At 47.2% G+C, this 19,023-nt stretch overlaps 3 protein-coding genes and 1 pseudogene across 6 annotated transcripts; 3 read left to right on the top strand and 1 right to left on the bottom strand.

Annotated features, from left to right (window-relative positions):
• Window positions 1-130: 130 nt before the first annotated feature.
• On the bottom strand, window positions 131-2,496 carry LOC117844433 (polygalacturonase-like; annotated as a pseudogene).
• Window positions 2,497-2,520: 24 nt separating this feature from the next.
• On the top strand, window positions 2,521-5,834 carry LOC117845201 (equilibrative nucleotide transporter 3). Of its 2 annotated transcripts, none has more exons than XM_034726155.2 (11): window positions 2,521-2,830; window positions 2,924-3,498; window positions 3,630-3,692; window positions 3,785-3,889; window positions 4,014-4,169; window positions 4,262-4,405; window positions 4,505-4,610; window positions 4,699-4,874; window positions 4,956-5,116; window positions 5,229-5,487; window positions 5,570-5,834. In XM_034726155.2, exons 2-11 carry the CDS (start codon window positions 3,466-3,468, stop codon window positions 5,675-5,677), a joined length of 1,311 nt encoding a protein of 436 aa, XP_034582046.1. In that variant the 5' UTR covers window positions 2,521-2,830; window positions 2,924-3,465; the 3' UTR covers window positions 5,678-5,834. The 2 variants fall into 2 exon arrangements, with proteins under 2 accessions (XP_034582046.1, XP_034582049.1); XM_034726158.2 differs by having other exon boundaries at window positions 3,775-3,889.
• A 3,506-nt stretch (window positions 5,835-9,340) lies between these two features.
• LOC117846497 (equilibrative nucleotide transporter 3) lies at window positions 9,341-13,136 on the top strand. 2 transcript variants are annotated; one of them, XM_034727693.2, is made up of 12 exons: window positions 9,341-9,632; window positions 9,712-9,897; window positions 10,005-10,564; window positions 10,653-10,716; window positions 10,807-10,911; window positions 11,024-11,179; window positions 11,275-11,418; window positions 11,524-11,629; window positions 11,713-11,888; window positions 11,972-12,132; window positions 12,284-12,542; window positions 12,643-13,136. In XM_034727693.2, exons 4-12 carry the CDS (start codon window positions 10,675-10,677, stop codon window positions 12,748-12,750), a joined length of 1,257 nt encoding a protein of 418 aa, XP_034583584.1. In that variant the 5' UTR covers window positions 9,341-9,632; window positions 9,712-9,897; window positions 10,005-10,564; window positions 10,653-10,674; the 3' UTR covers window positions 12,751-13,136. The 2 variants fall into 2 exon arrangements, with proteins under 2 accessions (XP_034583584.1, XP_072147681.1); XM_072291580.1 differs by having other exon boundaries at window positions 10,005-10,716.
• Window positions 13,137-14,953: 1,817 nt separating this feature from the next.
• LOC117844104 (equilibrative nucleotide transporter 3) lies at window positions 14,954-18,799 on the top strand. Of its 2 annotated transcripts, none has more exons than XM_034724877.2 (9): window positions 14,954-15,131; window positions 15,986-16,055; window positions 16,159-16,263; window positions 16,637-16,792; window positions 16,884-17,027; window positions 17,135-17,240; window positions 17,666-17,841; window positions 17,939-18,102; window positions 18,231-18,799. In XM_034724877.2, exons 2-9 carry the CDS (start codon window positions 16,011-16,013, stop codon window positions 18,595-18,597), a joined length of 1,263 nt encoding a protein of 420 aa, XP_034580768.1. In that variant the 5' UTR covers window positions 14,954-15,131; window positions 15,986-16,010; the 3' UTR covers window positions 18,598-18,799. The 2 variants fall into 2 exon arrangements, with proteins under 2 accessions (XP_034580768.1, XP_034580769.1); XM_034724878.2 differs by having other exon boundaries at window positions 14,956-15,131; window positions 17,942-18,102.
• The last annotated feature ends 224 nt before the right edge of the window (window positions 18,800-19,023 follow it).

Below are 19,023 nucleotides of genomic sequence, written 5' to 3'. Positions count from 1 at the left end.
TCAGATCGTTGTGACCTCGTCGGGATCGTATAGAAATGACATTGGTTTATGGTCTCAAATTGACTGCTCCCAAACAACTAGGTATTGTTTATTTCTTATTACTGGAGAGTAATCAAGACTAGAGTGAGTATGTATTTTATAATGGTCTGTTACAAAAATAGTACATGTGATTTGTACATAACAACAACAATAGGAAGAACAGTACAAAATCTCGTCTGTTCAGTTTCAGACATCTTCAGATCCTAGCGGGACCAAATCGTCTTTGGTCGCAGCGGACGAGCACGGCGCCGGCGAAACGTTGCTCGTCTCGCCCAGCACGGCGTTCTCGCAGGTGCTCGTGGTGGCGTTTTTCTCGCCCCCTCTCCTCGTCTTGAGGTCGATGTCACGCAGCACGACGCCGCGGCACGGGAAGGCCTCGCTGCAGTGCAGCCTGCTGGCGTCCCTGGCGACGCTGGTGCCCCTGATGTTGCTGAACTCCACATTGCTGATCTCCACCGCCGCGGAATCCTTCTGGCTGCACGCCTTGGGCTTGGACGGGTCCGACGTCGTGCAGTAGTCCTGGTCGATGACGATGGGGTTCTTCACCTTGTTCATCACCATGTTGAGGAACTTGATGTTCCTGGCGTACCCGTGCCCCCCTGCCACGTCTTGATCCTGGCCCCGAACAGCGTGCCCGACACTTGCGCGCCGTCGATGGTGACGTTGGACACCTCGGCCCTGGTGCTCCCTTTGCCGAGGCTCCCGACGCTGATCCCGTGCCCCGGCCCGCACTCGATCTTGGTAGCGTACAGGTTCGTCGTGCCCATGGCGATCGAGATGCAGTCGTCGCCGGCCTTGATCTTGGCACCCAGGATGCGGACGCCGTCGCTGTGCGCCACGTGGATGCCGTCGTTCTCGGGGCTGTTCCCGGGCGACGCGATGGTCAGGCGGGACAGCATCACGTCGCTACAGGACTCCACCCAGAGGTGGATCTGCGGGGCGTTGAGCAGCTTGATGTTTTCCACCTTGAGGTGGTTGCACGATGAGAAGGTGAGCGCCGCCGGCGCGAAGGTGCACGGCATCTTGTGGTTTCGGCGGCACGAGTTCTTCCACGACGTCTTGCCCTTGCCGGTCACCGTGAGGCTGTCGACGTTGCTGAAGCTTACCCTGTGCGGGTGGCCTTGCTTGCTCCAGCCCGACTAGTCCTCCGGAGCCACCAGGGTTCCCTCGAGCTTGAACGTGACCTTGGACTTGCACGGCCCCGACAGGCTGGTCTCCTTGACGAAGTAGCTCTTTCCGGCGGGGACGAGCAGGACGGCGGGTTGTGCTGAGGAGCAGGCCTGGGACCTTGCGTTCTGGAACGCGCCGGTGTCGTCAGTCTGCCCGTCGCCGGCTGCTCCGAAGCTGCCGACGTCGAACTGGACGCCCTTTGCCGTCGCGTTCTTCGGGGGCTTGCTCTTCTAGCCGAGTTTGCGGTGCGCGTACCATGTGTTCGGGTAGCCATCAGCACTGCCCTCCGGCGCGTCCGTCGTCCAGAGGTGACGTCTTGGTGTGTTCCGGTGCGGCGACCGTGGCGCTGGACGCGCTTCGACGAGGGCGCCTCCAAGCAGCGTTAGGAGCAGCAGGAGGAGCAGGCAAACCGTGGCGAGGAGCGAGCGCCGCGAAGCCATGCCTATGCCTGAATCGAGCGATGGTCTGCGCCTCTGCGTTGTTGGAGATCGATCGGAGAAGAAGCGCAGGCGCTGCGCTTGGCTGCTGTGGTGGGTTGGTGCGGCCTGTTACTCCTTGTTTTATACCCCGTGGGCATGCCTTGGTCTCCGACTCGCCGCCATGAATCTCCTTACTCCGTATCGGAATCCCCAGCTTCTCGGAGTCGGGCTCCTGGATGAAGTGCTCGGTCAAGTGGTCAACCATGGACGCTGAAAAACGGCGTGCACAGATATCCGCCGTCGATGTATGTATGTGAAGTTCATTGCTGTGGACGCCGTGACGCTGGGGCCCTCGACGCCGTTGGAGATCGACGGATATCACCTCGTCGACGCTGTCGACCGGCCATCGCGGCCTCCATGGTCGGCCTTGTGGGTGTCCGCCATCTTCCCCAAGCCCGGCGGCGCCCTGCTGGACGTCTTCATCCTCTTCCCGTGTCCGGCCCCGTACCGCGGAGAGCGCGGCTCCTTGGCCCAGTCCGGACGGCGGCGGCGCACTTCGATGCGAGAATGCCCCAAGTTGAAATCCAGTGGGTCAAACCAGACGGACGCTGCGGCAGGAAGCAGCTCTCGCGGGGTCGACATTGATGGCTTCGCGCCGCAGCTGGATGGTTGGGATTTGGGAACGGCGGTGGCCGCCGGCATCCAAGTCGCCGGCCTGGACATTTTACAGAGACCCCGCTAATTCGGATCGCGACTACATGAATCGCGATCCATTTTTTACATAAATCCCCCTAATTTGGATCGCGATTAATAATCGCGATCCAATATTTTTCGAGAACACCCCTGGATTCCTGGAAATTTTAGCAAATAAGCCTCCACCTCCAGATGGGCAGCCCGTTCTCCCGTGCTCTCGGCGATTAACCGGCAGGCTGCAGCGCGGGCAAAGAGCTTCCCATGGCAGCATCTGCAGGGCCTGCCGGAGCGCCATTACCAGACCCCCTCATCCCGCATTCCCGCTCGCCTCCCATCCCAACCCAGCCGTGCGGCCACCGGCCGGGGGGACGGACCGCCTTCTGGATGCTACCGATGGGGGTCTCCTCTCTCTCCCTTCCCTGTCCCCAGGTCCCTCCGGTCCGCCGGCGCGGCTGAAGTTGCAGGGTCTCCGGATCCGGGCTTCCTTCCAGTTCCAGGTCTTGGTTCCGGTAGAATCCACTCTCCTTTTCCCCTCGCCCTCTATGAAGTTTTGCCTCATGTCCGATGCTTGACAGTACAAGCTCAATCGCTTATGGTTTCAGTTCCAGATTGAGCTTTCATCACGCCACGGTTACATGTTAATTACGGATGCACATGGAAGCTCCTCAATTGGAATGCACCATTACAACTAGGAAGCATGAGAATGGGTTCAGAGATGAGCAGCCACAACAGATAGAAATGCAGTTTTGCACCTCTTCTTGTTCAACAGGCCAGGTACACCGTTTGCACGCTTCCGAATTGGCAACTTGATGGCCCAACTGATTGTGCATTTCATGATTATTCCCATTTCCTCAGTCTATAACCAATTTTCTTGGCCCTGAAGTCTAAGGACTCGCTTTCGTTGAGGAAGATATTTTCTTTTCCTGACTTAGCTCATGTGACTGTGAGCCCAGGACACATATAATATTTCCATGTGCTCTTAGGCGTGTAAGCGACTTCTAAGATCACCTAACCTTCCACAGAGAGAGTGACCTTTTGTTTCTTTAATTTTGTTCCCCCTCCTAGTTTTGCTCTCTCCTTCGTTTGTTCTATTGGTGCTTCCTTTCGGCATTTTTCGATAGACGTTTCTTCCCCCTTGTGCTCAATGGCCGGCTCTTCGTCTTACAGCCTAGTCCCTGTGAGTGCCCTCACTTTTCCAAAGTATATGGTTCAATCTGTAAATTAATAGAAATGGATTTCCATATGCGGCTCTATACTACCAGTTTGACTCTTGCCTTTCTTCCTGCTGCTTGTTTTATTGGTCTCTAGGGCCATCAGAGTGAATTAGGCATGGAGTATGATGACGAAGACACTGAAGCTGCTAAAAATCAGGTTTGTGCTAGTTGTTCTTGCTAAAGAGATGTTTTAAGTAATTTTTCACATGCTGAATATTGGTGTCTGGATCACTGGAAAGTTGGTAACAGGGAAAGTCTTGGGGCATTTTTTTCTGTTGGCTTCTTGGAAACGGATGTTTATTTGGGTTCAATGGGATGCTTACAATTGAAGATTACTATACGTACCTCTTCCCGGTATGAATATCTGCATGACTGTCACTTCCATCAGGTTTTCCTAGTACATGATTTTTCTAAATGTACATGAATTTTTACTGGTTCAAAAATAGGTACCTTAACAAATTATGCCTTCTGAATGCAGAAGTACCATCCAACAAGAATTATAACTCTCACCTATCAGCCCTTTGTTCTCGCCACAACCGCCATATTCACGTATCATGAGGCAAAGGTCAACACTAGGGTGCGCAACTTGGCAGGATACGTGCTATTCTTCTTGAGTTCATTTGGAGTGATTATTGTAAGTCATGATGATTACTGCGTACTGGAACATACATGTTCTGAACTGCAGACGCCTTATACCAATCTTTCACTTGTTCTTGTCTGCGGTAGCTGGATGTCTTATCTTCAGGAGGCGGTGGAATTGCCCCATTCATTGGTGTATGCATTATTGCCGCTGCTTTGGGAGTAGCAGACGGTCATGTTCAAGGTGGGATGACTGGTGATCTTTCCCTAATGTGCCCAGAATTTGTCCAGGTACCATTGTATATAATCATCCAACACTATAATCATTTGGTTGGAATTTGCTTAATATGAACTTACTGCACTGTTTGGTATTTGGAATCCAATCTTCAGTCCTTCTTTGCTGGCATAGCTGCATCAGGTGCAATAACCTCGGCACTGAGGTTCTTCACAAAGGCAGTTTTTGAGAATTCCAGAGATGGTCTTCGCAAAGGAGCTAGTATGTTGTAACAACTAGAGTTGCATTTACTGTTTTATGAAAGCCACAACTACTGATACATCTGCGTAAACTTCATATTTGATGGCAGTGTTGTTCTCCTCAATCTCATGCTTCTTTGAGCTGCTATGCGTTCTACTTTATGCTTTCGTATTCCCAAAGTTGCCAATTGTGAAATTCTACCGTTCAAGAGCGGCCTCTGAGGGGTCCCTGACGGTCACTGCTGACCTAGCTGCTGGAGGCATCAAAAGTCAACCAAATTCACTGGTATACACCTGAGTGACAGAAACTCTTGTTTCCGTTGAAAAAAGAAATCTCAAAATGCTGCTTGTTTTATGGATTGATCAGGCTGAAGAAGCTCCTGCTCACGCTGAGCGATTAAGCAACAAGCAGTTGCTGCACCAGAATATGGACTATGCTCTGGACATCTTCCTGATCTATATCCTGACACTGTCGATTTTTCCAGGGTTTTTGGCCGAAGACACTGGGTCACATAGCTTGGGTTCTTGGTATTAACCTACTTTAATTTATTTATTCAGTTGACTATGTTCACCTCCTTAGTCATTGCAAAATCATGTATATGATAGTGGTAATCGATCATTACTTTCATTCAAAATTCAGGTACGTGCTTGTCTTGATCGCAAGCTTTAATGTGTCCGACCTAATCGGAAGATACCTGCCTCTGCTTGAGCCAATCAAGCTGACATCCAGGAAGGGGCTACTGATCGCAGTCATCTCAAGGTTCCTGCTCATCCCCGCGTTCTACTTCACTGCGAAGTACGGTAATCAGGGCTGGATGATCATGTTAACGTCGCTTCTTGGATTGAGCAATGGACATCTCACTGTTTGCGTCCTCACTGAGGCTCCCAAAGGCTACAAGGTTGGTGTGTGAACATTTTGAGCCACCTTGGATGTTTTCAACTGCATGTTGCTGAAGGTATGTACATGCTTTTGCTTTGCAGGGGCCAGAGCAAAATGCTTTAGGGAACCTGCTGGTGCTTTTCCTCTTGGCAGGTATATTTGTTGGCGCTGTTTCTGATTGGTTGTGGCTCATAGGCAAAGGGTGGTGAAGGCAAACTTTTTTTAACCCAGCTGTATCCATGCAAACCAGCAGATCATGCAACTGATATCTCGCTTTAGTAGTTTGCAGAAAATTAAGTGTATTTTCTCATGGCAAATCAATATGAATGATCTCATTTCACATGGTATACAATACCTTTGTTACTATGGAACTGCCGGTAAATTTATCATTTCCACCATCACACAAACCCAACTGATGGTACGAATTTCCGTGGTGGAGACACATTTATTTCCTTTTTAGGTACAACGGGAATTACGTGTTAAATGGAAAGGAATTTATATGAGCTCATCAAATACATAAAACACGTCACGAGGGGGGGAGGGGTGTTAGCCTGGTGAAAAAAGAAAAACAAACAAGCTACACAAAACCCCCAAAAATAGAGTTGCTGCCGCCGTGTCCCCTCCACGCTGCTGCCGTCTCGATAACCTCCTCTCTTTTCCGACGGATTCACCGACAGCCAAAGTAGTAGGGACCTATCCTCTTCATAAACCTAGTTTTTAGTATACCTAGTTTCTTCTAGAATTTGGTAATTTTCTAGTGGCATTGGCAATGTTACGGTGATGATGGCATATTGCAATAAGGTCTTTCCAGATTTTTCTTGACGACGTCCGATCCGGCACCAGGGCTAGTGAGGGTTGTTCTGCGTAGGTTTACTTCAAATCTTGGTACTTGATGTGTCAAGATGGTTATCTCTTGATGCGGCGACTTCGAGCTCTTCTTTTATTTGTTCTCTGATAAGATTCGGTTTCTCCAACCCTCTGTTCTGGTGATGAAAGATTGCAATCATGCATTGCTTGGTGATCCCTCAGCTGATGCTGTTTCAGTGAAAACAAGATCTCGTTGCTAGCAACGAGTGGTAATTGTGGTCTTCAAAGTCTTGTCAGAAGAGAGCATTTGCTGCTGTTCCTTTTCGTTATTGCTTTTTCAGTACATTTTTCAACCTCCGGTAGGCTGCAAACAATCGAAGGAAGAAGATAATAAAAAAGTTTTCGGTGTAAAGGCCGTTTTATGTCAAGTTGTCCCTTTTGCCGACTATTGTTTTCTTAATAAATTTTAGATATAAGGTACTCTTTTGGATGTATTTCTAAAAAAAGGAAAAAAAGAAAAACAAGCCAAAAAAAGAGAGAAGAAACAAGCTAGGCTAAATTTTCGACAATTAAGAGTTGTGTGTGGCAGCAAAACAAGATCATCCTGCCTGAAGATCATGGAATGGATTGACCTCCAAACAAGCTGAACCACATAAATTCTTGTAGATTTTATATAACAAACTGAGCCTATGATGGGTCACCCGTAAAGAACTAGTAATAATTAAATTAAAATCAAGGAAGCAGTGCCACTGGCGCATCCTCCTGTCTCGCTTTCCCTTGAAGGAGATCAGCATCCTCCAACACAAGTATAACTTGAATGCCGGTAGTGGCATCGCGCGGGTGGAGGGGGGCGAGGCCCCCTAAGGAAAAAAAAATTTAAAACTCAAATTAAATTAAATTTTAATTTTTTAATACTATTGGTCCTCATAAATAAGGTAAAATTTGAGTCTCTAGCTCAACCACTAAACGCCGGTGCCATATCTGGATGATGACGTCGCTACATAATTCATCACAGCTTTGAGAAGGATTTGAATGCTGACGTCGAACTCCACTGAGGGCGTCGGTACGGTGTCGTTGCTTGTGTAGGCGTTGAAGTCGCCAAAGCCATCGGCAGAGTCAACGATGTTCTTGTCGGAGTACCTCAAGACACAGAGGTCATGGAAGATCATTGCACCTTTATCATAAAGGCATACTTGCATCGCATCTTGGAACACTGTCACGACACACTCCTAGCACGCCGAGGTGTCGGCATCGCGATGACAGAGAGTGACAACAATGGCAGCGTTGGGGACTGCTCCGACCGTCGCCGTCCTGAAGAGATTTGAGGATGACGCGGTGCTCTTTGGAAGATCACTTGCAAGACGTAGGAGCATGTGCTGATACGAGCTATTGGGAGGTGTAATACCTAGTTCTCCCGCAAATCCTCACAAGGGGGTCCCTGGCGGCGCCGACGCTCCAACTGAGGGATAGGGTCGCGGTGAGGTAGAAGAGCAGGAGGCGCGGCGTGTCTATGGTGTGCTCCGGGAGGACGAGGCTGCAGGGACGAAACCATAGGGGGACTGGCAGGGGCCATGGCCCCCCTATGATTTCTGTTAAGTCTTAGTTAGGATGCTATAATTTCTTAAAAATAGAAGTTAAGTTAGATAAGCCTTTAGTAATTAAGTGTTGAGATGAAGTAGTACTTAATTTCAAAACTAAATTAGTTGTTTGGACCAAGCTAATAAGCTCTCAAGTGCATCCATGTATTGATTTAGTTTTATCCAATACCTCAAACTAGTACTTGGACAACATAAATACATAAAATTTGTCCCTTTTTTTATATATTTAGTGCTTCTTCAACAATTTTATTCCATGTATCTAGTCTTAAACTTTAACATATCACACTCTCAAGCGTCTTGGTGAACCGGTGTGCCAAACACTGATAATCGCTTTCGATATAGCTTGAGCACAATCGTCATTATATGCGTATTTTGAGAGTGAGTTAGATGCATTCGTAAGTTTAATGTTTACATTCTCAGTAGCTCATCAGAAATTCAAAAGATATAAACAAGAAAGTTTGAAAAAATTCCACATATTCTCCAGTAGCCATTTCAAATAACCTCTTAAGAAAAGTACACCACCGACACAAAGAGAATGTTCACGGCTATCTTGATCCCCACCTACGTTCAATCCTGGCTTCGCCCCTGCGAGGCTGGAAGGAGAGCATGGTTCGTGGAGGTCACCTGGACGCGGCAAGGCTGTCATTGTTCCCGGCGCTCCACTGGTAGCTAACTGCTCGGATGAATCGAGTGAGAGAGACATGAGAGAGCAGCAGCAGGAAAAATGACGCTGGGGGGACGAGGAAGACGTTCTCATGTGGCAAGGATAGACTACAACACCTGACCTTTTGACACCTGGTGCAGGCCGCAACATATCTTGAAAAGTTCAAACCCATAAAACTTGGCACCTTTGATACAAATTAAACTTGACAGGCTCAGTTCTCTCTGACAATTAAGTAGTACTGATGCTAGGCAGCCCACGCATTACTCTTAGATCAAAGGGGTACATGTCACGTTGAATGCCCATTCTACATGAAAAGCGGCTCATACCAATTCGGATCAGCGTATGAACTCCATCAGTAACATGTATGTTTAAGCTCAGGATTATGTGTGTTTTCTGTTTCTTCTATGTCTTAGAAAGCCTGTTGGCCCAATCATAACTGGTTTGCTATTTCGTCCTTTTGTTTAGCAGTAGTATATGTTGGTAGGTACATTTTCCTTAATCACTGAAAAATTTATATTTAAACAATTGAGCACTTTTCAAATTACATGCGGTGCTCCAAGATTCACTAATTATCTTCCAAGTGTAGTGTAATATATAGATGACTTGGGCAGTAGGCGCATCAGGTTCAGGACAACTCCCCACACCGGCGCGGGCCGGAAGGAAACAGAGGCTCCAATGTTTGAAGGTGGGAACGGAACTTGGCTTGGGCCGCATGTGCCTGGTTTGAACAAGTACCGGGCCGTGGCCCAAGAAGACATGCGCCCGAGGTTATCGTTTCCTCCATTTTCTCCAGCTTTTGGGCCGGTACTGTTACCACAACCATTGCCATGCTCGTCTCCTCCGGCGGCGGCGGCGTCCAACTGCGGCCGTCCCTCTTCGCGCCACGGGGGGCATAGATCTACTGATGCTTCCTTCCAGTGGTACCTCCGCCTCCCTCCACTCTCTTGATCACCCCCCCTGTTGCCCGCCTGCCCGGCCACGCCTCGTCGCGGGAATGGCTCGAATTGGGGCTGCTTCAAGCCGAGGTTCTCAGGCCAAGGGCCCAAGGCGATAGGAATGGTTCCTCTTCTCGCCGCGCATATGCACCCGAACGAGGTATGTGGCTCGTGGTCGCTTCATTAGTCATTTTTTAGCTCAAGAATTCGCTCCGCATACTGTATTCGCTTGTGTCTAGGCACCATGGTATAGCAGCCGCGATTCCACTCCGTCGCACTCACCGTACTAGGCTCACTGCTCCAACGTCAGAACTTCAGGAGTTCAATTTCTTGATGAACGGCCTACGGTGCAGGCAGGGTTCCTGAATTGAAACGCGACCCGTCGCTTTTGCAACCAAATCATTTAAAGCCAGAAGCTAGATAAGGTATCACAGGATCACAGCCTTGTCCCTAGTGCTGATTGAACTCAAAAAAGTCATGTTGACATGGGCTCCAAGCAATGCGTCAGCTTACTCAGTTCTTACTTGTGCAGATTATGCGCAACACAATTATGCAACAATTGGTGAGGCATGTGGCAGTATGCGATGCCCCCCATTGGGCATGGGTCATTATGGCCCAGTGTGAATGCCGGACTTGCCCTGCATTGATTCAATGATCCTTCAAAAAAATATTGCAATGATTCAACGAACTGTATTTCTTTTATCCCCAGGCCCGAGACTCGTAAGGTTAAAATACTTCCACTTGCCATAGGTTGCGCGTCTTTGTTATCACCAATTTTTCTTGCTCAGCGTCATGTGGATGTGATTGGATCCCATCTGCTGGAGTCAACAAATGAAGCAAGCGTCTGTATAATACTTTCATGTGATGGCCTAGATTCGACAATCGACAGAGTATTTTCTGTTGGTTCATCTAGCCTCGAATCAGTCCTCTACTCCTCTCCTGAGTGCAGCCTCTTCTTCCTTGTTATTTCCTTTCCTAGTCTGCTCTTTGCTCCTTCTGTTGGTTCAAACTTCCTGGCCTTCTGCCTATATATATGCTTCCCTAGCTTTTCTGTGTTTGATACACAGATCCTCATCTTACAGTGCCATACCCGTAAGTATGCTTTGTGTTCCAAGTGTTCAGTTGTCTGTGCATGTATTTGCGAGATCCTTTTCACTTGATGCTTGTTTTTTAATCGTAGGGCCATCAAGGTGACTACAGATATGGCATACGAGAAAGAAGACCCTGCGCTTGCTGCAAATCAGGTTTGTATTAGCTCTGCTCAGTGAAATGGTTGTTGCAATCTCTTAACTTATAACAAGTTGGTTTCTGCAACAATGGTATACTGGTCATAGGGAAAATATTGGGGGATTTTCATATGCTGGCTTCTGGGAAATGGATGCCTCTTTGGGTTCAACAGCATGCTTACTATTGAAGATTACTACATGTACCTTTTCCCGGTATGAACTGCATGCAGTATTATTGTTGTCTTGTCTTAGTTCTCCAACTACGTCGAAATTAAAGAGATAAAAGGATGTTCTATTTAACAGATTTTATGCTTTCTGAATGCAGAAGTACCACCCCACTAGAGTTATTACACTGACATATCAACCATTCGTCCTTGCCACAACTGCCATATTCACATATCATGAGGCAAAGGTCAACACTAGGTTGCGCAATTTGGCGGGGTACACTCTGTTCTTCTTGAGCTCATTTGCAGCAATCATTGTAAGCATAACTGATTGCTTTCACATGTTCTTATTTGAATAGCTAGTCCGTAGTACCATATCTGACATTTTCTAATGTTTTCTCGTACATTTCAGATGGATGTTGCAACTTCAGGAAGAGGTGGAATTGCACCTTTTCTTGGCATATGTATCATTGCTGCTGTTTTTGGGATCGCTGATGGTCATGTTCAAGGTGGGATGACAGGTGATCTCTCTCTGATGTGCCCAGAGTTTATCCAGGTACCACTTCAGAAGAATCTTTTTTTCTTGGAAAGATTCAAGAAACATATTTTGACTCTTGACTTCCAGTGTAGCTTATTGGTTTATTTGTTTTATTATTTTCAGTCCTTCTTTGCTGGACTAGCTGCATCAGGAGCGATAACCTCTGCATTGAGGTTTGTAACAAAAGCAGCTTTCGAGAATTCCCGAGATGGACTTCGCAGAGGAGTTAGTATGTTAGACAACTATGTATAAATATACACTTGCACCTGTTGACCTGTATCTGATATATTACTTGCTTGACAATTTGTGCAGTGCTCTTCTCCTCAATATCATGCTTCTTTGAGCTGCTGTGTGTTCTGCTATATGCTTTTATCTTCCCTAAGTTGCCAATTGTTAAGTACTATCGTTCAAAAGCAGCTTCAGAGGGATCTCTAACAGTCTCTGCTGATCTTGCTGCTGGTGGAATCCAAAATCGCCCAAATCCAAAGGTACTATTTTAATTTTTAATTGGCAGCAAGATTTGTATGGTTTTTACCTAATATGTTGAAACTAAATTTATAAGCATTTGCAGTCTGAAGAGGACCCTGCATGTGTTGAGCGATTGAGCACCAAGCAGCTGCTACTGCAGAACATAGACTATGCATTGGGCATGTTCTTGATCTATATATTGACTTTGTCCATCTTCCCGGGGTTTTTAGCCGAAGATACTGGTTCACACAGCTTGGGCTCTTGGTACTTTGCAATCTGAATTTCTGTAGTTGACTATCTATTGAGAGGATCTCAAAGTTTATGTTGTTTGACTATCTATTGAGAGGATCTCAAAGTTTATGTTGTTATCAAAGGATGAAACATTTCACTCGTACTATGTCACATCATTATGCAGGTATGCACTTGTCTTGATTGCGAGCTACAACGTGTGGGATCTGATCGGAAGATATGTACCTCTGATTGAACAGATCAAGCTGAGATCTCGGAAGGGGCTTCTAGTCGCTGTGGTTTCACGGTTATTGCTCATCCCTGCATTCTACTACACCGCAAAGTATGGCGATCAGGGCTGGATGATCATGCTAACGTCACTTCTGGGTTTGAGCAACGGGTATCTCACCGTGTGCATCCTCACTGAGGCACCCAAAGGGTACAAGGTTAGTGCATAAATGCTGTGAGCTCACCATGGGAGAATGACTTTCTGTCTTTAAAATTACATCTGACGCAAGTTTGTACTGTACATGATTGTGGATGCAGGGACCAGAACAAAACGCTTTGGGCAACTTGCTTGTGCTGTGCCTCTTGGGAGGCATCTTCTGTGGGGCCGTCCTCGATTGGGTGTGGCTCATAGGCAAAGGGTGGTGATCAGATCATGTAGCGAGTTCTTCCTGTCGGTGCCCTCCGGTGTGTGGTTTCAATCAACAGCCAAGCAGCATTTGGATCATCTTCTGCCAACGATTTCACTTCATATCGCGCACATTTCTCACGAGTTCAGATCTGCACAAAAAGGGGGAAGGGAAGAAGTAATGGAAAGACAAGCTGAAGTGTAAAGCTTCATGAACTATACTGTCGTGGTGTGATATCACTTATGTCCTTTTTTTGTGCATCAATTTGTACATCCTTTTCCCGGTTCCGTTGAGCAAACACGTTTCATCAGATGAAAAGAAAGGCTTGAAACTGAACAGAACAAATGCACCTTTTGATGAGAAAGCTTGATGCTAATTAAAGAGCGGTTCAGCTCAGCTTATATATGGAGGAAAAAAAAAGTAATGAGCTACGCTAGCTGCCCCTGAAGGTATCTGATACAGTCATGCAGACGACGACAGGTTGTCAGCATCTCTCTCTCTCTCTCATGGCATGCCATGCCTCCTGGATTAGCTGCTGGTGCGTGCAAAATACCAAATCCTTTGGTGGACAGGGACCAGATGCCTAACGCAAAAAATAAATTTAAGATCTTTTTTGTCTGGTTTGGGTACTCTTGCTTATTTTTAGCATCCGTCACATTATATTTAGATACTCATTAGGAGTATTAAACGTAGATTATTTACAAAACTCATTACATAAATGGAGGCTAAACGGCGAGACAAATCTATTAAACCTAATTAGTCCATGATTTGACAAGGTGTTACTACAGTAAACATTAGCTAATGATGGATTAATTAGGCTTAATAGATTTATCTCGCCGTTTAGCCTCCACTTATGTAATGAGTTTTGTAAATAATCTACATTTAATACTCCTAATTAGTATCTAAATATTTGATGTGACACGTGCTAAAAATAAGTAAAAGGTAACCAAACGGAACACCACATTCACAAGCTCAGAGCGTTTGACTGCGAAAAGGCGCGTGCAGGAAAAGCTGCGACTTGGAAGCAACGGGTGACATAAGCAAAATTTAGTCCAAAGTGGCCGGCAAGGGGAAGAAAGGACAAGATGGGAAACCTAGTCAAGCAAGAACACGATAACTAAGCTATTACTATCAAGTACTCCAAACTGCTAATCTTTTTCTAGAAAAGAAATCAAAAGGCCGTCAAGTTGAGGGAGTGGATCAGTGGATCCCAGTTTTTCCAATGATGAGCGCGACTGCGTGTGGCTGAGGATGAGGTTAGAGGATTCCGGTCCCAGCACGGCCGGCGTCACCGTTCCCTACAAGTTTTTAGGTCAAATCGAGCGGGGCCCTCGTCCCTTTTTTTCCCGATTCTCCCTGTGCAGCGATGCCGATTGCCATGAACATTTTCCACACTTCATTTCAAAAAATGGGGAGCTTTTTTTTAAATCAAAAAATGGATAGCTTTCCTTGGAGGAAACAAGGAGCTTTTTTTTAGCTGGACACTATAGATGCATGCCATCGACATCCCTTGGCGAAGGAATAAAAGGACCTGTTCGCTTCAGCTTATTCAGCCGGCTTATCAGCCACCAAACAGTGTTTTCCTCTCATAACAAATCAGCCGTTTCAGCTTTTCAGCCAGCTTATAAGCTGAAGCGAACAGGCCCAAAGATGATACGGCTAGCAGATAAGATTAAAAGATCCACCGTCGTGTCCCTTGAACTGTTTAGCCACCGAGATGGATCTTCTAGCTCCTGGTCTCTGCCCATCCTCCGGTTTTTAAAAAATTCGGTTGGATTTGGCTCCATGTTTAGCACGGCGATACTCTCTCTCTCTCTCTCTCTTAAAAAAATATATACATCTACGAGCTGACAGGGAACCATGTCACGGTCAGGCAAACGCCAAGGCGGCCTCGAGATTTTCTTTTCGCCACGTGAGCCTTGACGCCGCGCGTGGGGACGGTGTGAACGCCGTCCGATTTCGTCCAATCCCACCCACCATCAATCAGTTTGCCGTGCCGCGCCTCCGTTCCCACGCGCGAAGGCGCAGGCCCAGCTGCCAGCTGCTCAGCACAGGGACCGAGCTGAGCTGAGCTGAGCCGAGCCGAACACGACGGCGCGACGGGCTCCCAGAGATTCTGCCGAGGCGAGCGAGGAGGGGAGGAGGGGTCAAAGGGTAGAGAGGGTTTGGAGATTCCAGCGCGTAAATCTCAACTGCTATATATATACACAGGCGCGCGCGCGCACCGTCAGTGGTCAGATACCGCGCGCCCAGCTCTAACCGCCCGGTTCCTGCTCGCCCGTCCCGGTCGTTGGCCGTTGCCCTGCCCACATCGCCCCCCCGGCCGCCGCTCTTCCTCACTTCCCGGCCGCCACCGCCGCCGCCGTAGGGCGGGCTGCGGTTTGGCTGCTGCGCCGGCCGGTGAGTTCCTAGTTCCTCCTCCTCCCGTCCAGGCGTCCCGCCGTCTCCCTGCTCCAGCTCTCCCTCCTCCTCCGGTGTTGTGTTATTACTGTAGCATCATGCGGCGTTTTTGGCCGCGCGCGCCACGACCGGTTCCTGGGCGGCGCGCGCCTGTTTGGGTGCTCCGACGATTTCCAGTTGGGTCTCGTGCGCCATGCGCGCGCCTCGAGAGATCGATCTGCTCTGCTCCCCTGCTAAGTAGCAGTACTTCGGTAGCATCCTTGCAGTTTGATGATGCGCTTATGCTGACTGATTTTTTTTTTGAAAGACCAATTCTGACTGATTTGGTGACGTGAATTGGCCCTTTTCTTTGTGCTTCGGTTCGGTGGTAGCCTGGTAGGTAGCATCAGTGAGTAGCGGCGGGTGGCTTGCACGCCTGAAACTTCCAACGCCAGACGCAAGTGCCTAGTTTACCTCCCCTTCTCGGGGACGCGCCCTTTTCGTGGTGCCATTGATATCTGGATATGGCGGGATTGGCATCGATTCTGTTTTTTCTCCATTGGGCACGATAATAATTGGGAATCTTACTTCTGGAACCCGCGTCTCTAGACGACCACCTTGCGCTAATAATGATCTTAGCTTCAGCTTATCAGCCACCGAACAGTGTTTTTCTCTTACAACAAATCAGCCGTTTCAGCTTTTCAGCCGGCTTATAAGTCCAGCCGAACATGCCAATAATTGGGAAACTTTCTTTCTCAGACTTGTGCTTCGTTAGCTGTCAGACAGAATCTTGAAGTGCATTTGTTTGAGTGCTTTCCATCCTTGATGTTCTAGTCCAAAATCCAAATTACCTGTCTGAATCTTTTCTTTTATAGGCGCAGGTGAACATATATAGTTATCATGAGCATGGACGTAGCAGCAGGTGCAGAGGCACCTCAAGTCAAGGTACCTCTTCTGTTCTGCAACAGCAGATACAGTAGTTTAGTGTTGCCAACTGAATGATCAATTTATGCTGATGAGGTTCTGTGTTTGGTTCTGAAATTGGCAGGGGAAGTTCCTTGGCATACTTATCTGCTGGCTTTTGGGGAATGGAAGCCTTTTTGCGTGGAACAGTATGCTCACCATCGAAGATTACTATGTCCATCTCTTCCCGGTACATTTTTGCGGAACTCAGTTGATGGTTTGAACAGGTTCAGTATTTGGCATAGCATAGTAGCCCAAATATGCATTTGAGAAACATGAGGGGTGGCATCCCTGATTTATCTTGGTTCTTGGGGTAAACTGAATGCAACCAGCATTTTGCTTATTGGTTCAGTTAATTTCATCTGTTTCCTTTTAGCCTACCCCAACTAGCTTGGGACTGAAAGGTTTTGATGTTGATGTTGTCGTTGATATGGTTTATCGCTTTGTTCTCAGTGCAGTCCATTGATTAATGGTTAATTAGAAGATAAAATTAGTCCCTTATTCGTTGCAGTACTTATTGTATTCATACATTCAAATTTGTAACAAATATGTAATGGTTGCAGGATTACCACCCAACAAGAGTCCTTACACTAGCTTACCAGCCTTTTGCCTTTGGAATAACCCTCATCATGACATACTATGAAGCGAAGATGAACACAAGACGGAGAAATCTCGCAGGATTTTCCCTTTTCTTCCTCGGTTCTTTTGCATTGATAATTGTAAGTGCGCTGCCTACCAAAAAAATTGTAAAAAGCAGAGTACATTAGTGTTCGAGCATATGAGCTCATGTAACCACGTGTGTTGTTCTAGCTGGATGTTGCTACTAAAGGACGGGGTGGGCTTGGAGTGTTCGTTGGTGTGTGCATAATCAGCGCCATATTTGGGACTGCTGATGCGAATTGTCAAGGCGCATTGGTTGGTGACCTTTCATTAATGTGCCCAGAGTTCGTTCAGGTAACATCTCACATTGTCTCTTTTCAGTCTTTTTGCCGTGCTTCATGGTTTTTATCTAGGTTTTAGAGGCCATATTTAGTTATTTGTACTGTGCTTTGAGTTTTCAGTCCTTCATGGCGGGCTTGGCTGCATCAGGGGTTCTAACATCAGCCTTGAGATTAGTTACCAAAGCAGCTTTTGAGAGCTCAAAAGATGGTCTTCGCATTGGTGCTAGTAAGTCCAATTTTTTTTTTTGAGACATTTGCAGACTTTGGTTAATTCATTTTTTAAATAAAAAAATACTGACATTTCTGAAATAAAATTATTTGAATTCTAAAGCAAATGTGGGGAGTTGAAAGGGATGATCAACTGCATGAGGTTATACTAAGTGGTTTATATCTGTGCGTTTTAGGTGAAGTTTCACTAGAATATAATTGCTGTGACAGTTAGAACTATGGATTTGCATCTGTTTTGACCAAGAGGCACGCCTTATTTACTTTTATGTGCTGGATTATCTTACAAAATAGGATTTGGCTATTTGCATTCACCACTCTCTTCTTTCCTTTGATGTTGGGCCCTGTCCCAATCTTGTCTACAAATTTAACAATAGATCATGATTTTTATTTGTCAAATAATCCGTCTTTCATTTCTTGGTGCAGTACTGTTCTTTTCAATCACTTGCCTGTTCGAGCTTGTGTGCCTCCTCTTATACACGTTCGTCTTCGGCAAACTACCCATCGTGAAGTACTACCGCTCGAAGGCTGCAGCCGAAGGCAGCAAGACTGTTGCCAGCGACCTGGCCGCTGCAGGGATCGTCGCTGAACAACAGGCACAAGTATGCATGCCCCTCTGACAGATACCAAATGGTTATGCGTTTCCCTGCAGATTTTCCATTCGAGATCGAATGCTTATGGTACAGTGCGTGAATCAAGCAGGTCGAGGAGGATCCACAGAAATACAAGCGCCTGACCACAAAAGAGCTAGTGATGGAGAACATTGACTATATGTTCGATATCTACCTGATATACGTCCTGACGCTGTCGATCTTCCCGGGATTTTTGTCCGAAGACACCGGAGCACACAGCCTGGGATCCTGGTGAAATTTCTTGCTTTCTTGTATTCTAGATTCCACAAATCGCTTGCATCAAACGCCCAACTCTTGGGTAAACATTGGATGGTGTCTGAACTCTGAAGTGCCGCCATTTCTGACGAAAATCGGTGCAGGTACGCGCTCGTGCTGATCGCCATGTACAATGTGTGGGACCTTATCGGGAGGTACGTGCCGCTGATCCCGTGCCTCAAGCTGACCTCCCGGAAGGGCACGATGGCGGCGATCCTGGCACGGTTCCTGTTCATCCCGGCTTTCTACTTCACGGCCAAGTACGGCGACCAGGGCTACATGATCTTCCTGACCTCCTTCCTGGGGCTAACCAACGGGTACCTCACCGTGTGCGTGCTCATGGAGGCGCCCAAGGGGTACAAGGCTCCCGAGCAGAACGCGCTCGGGAACGCGCTCGTCGTCTGCCTCCTCGGCGGCATCTTCTCCGGCGTCGTGCTAGACTGGCTGTGGCTCATCGGCAAGGGCTGGTGATTCCGTCTCCTGCGCGTGGGTCAATTAGATTTTGTTAGATCTCTGTTCCTCCCTGCTCTGTCTCGCTCTACAACCTGCACTTCTTTTCCTCGAGGTTAAAAAGAAAGAACTCTCTTTAGGTAGCTAGGCAAGAACATGGATGCTGTAATTTGGCTCCATTTGAAATTCTCTTTCAAATGCAATCACTCATTTTCTTTACCAACCTTTGAAATGTATACTCCTATTTGAAGTGAAATATGATTGGAGCTAGTTAAGAACTGAACAACAGCGCGTCTGGTTCGCATCATCAGATGGCCCAGAATCATCCGATCCAAAAAAAACGAAGAGTGATAGTTTGACAATATACAAACTAATATTTTCAACTACTAAAATTTTCTGCTCGAGTCATAAACCCATGCAACCTACAAAATATAATATGACACTCCA

This window comes from Setaria viridis, chromosome 2 (genome assembly GCF_005286985.2).
Source record: "Setaria viridis chromosome 2, Setaria_viridis_v4.0, whole genome shotgun sequence".
Lineage (NCBI taxonomy): Eukaryota > Viridiplantae > Streptophyta > Magnoliopsida > Poales > Poaceae > Setaria > Setaria viridis.
This window is presented reverse-complemented; position numbering and strand designations above follow the sequence as displayed.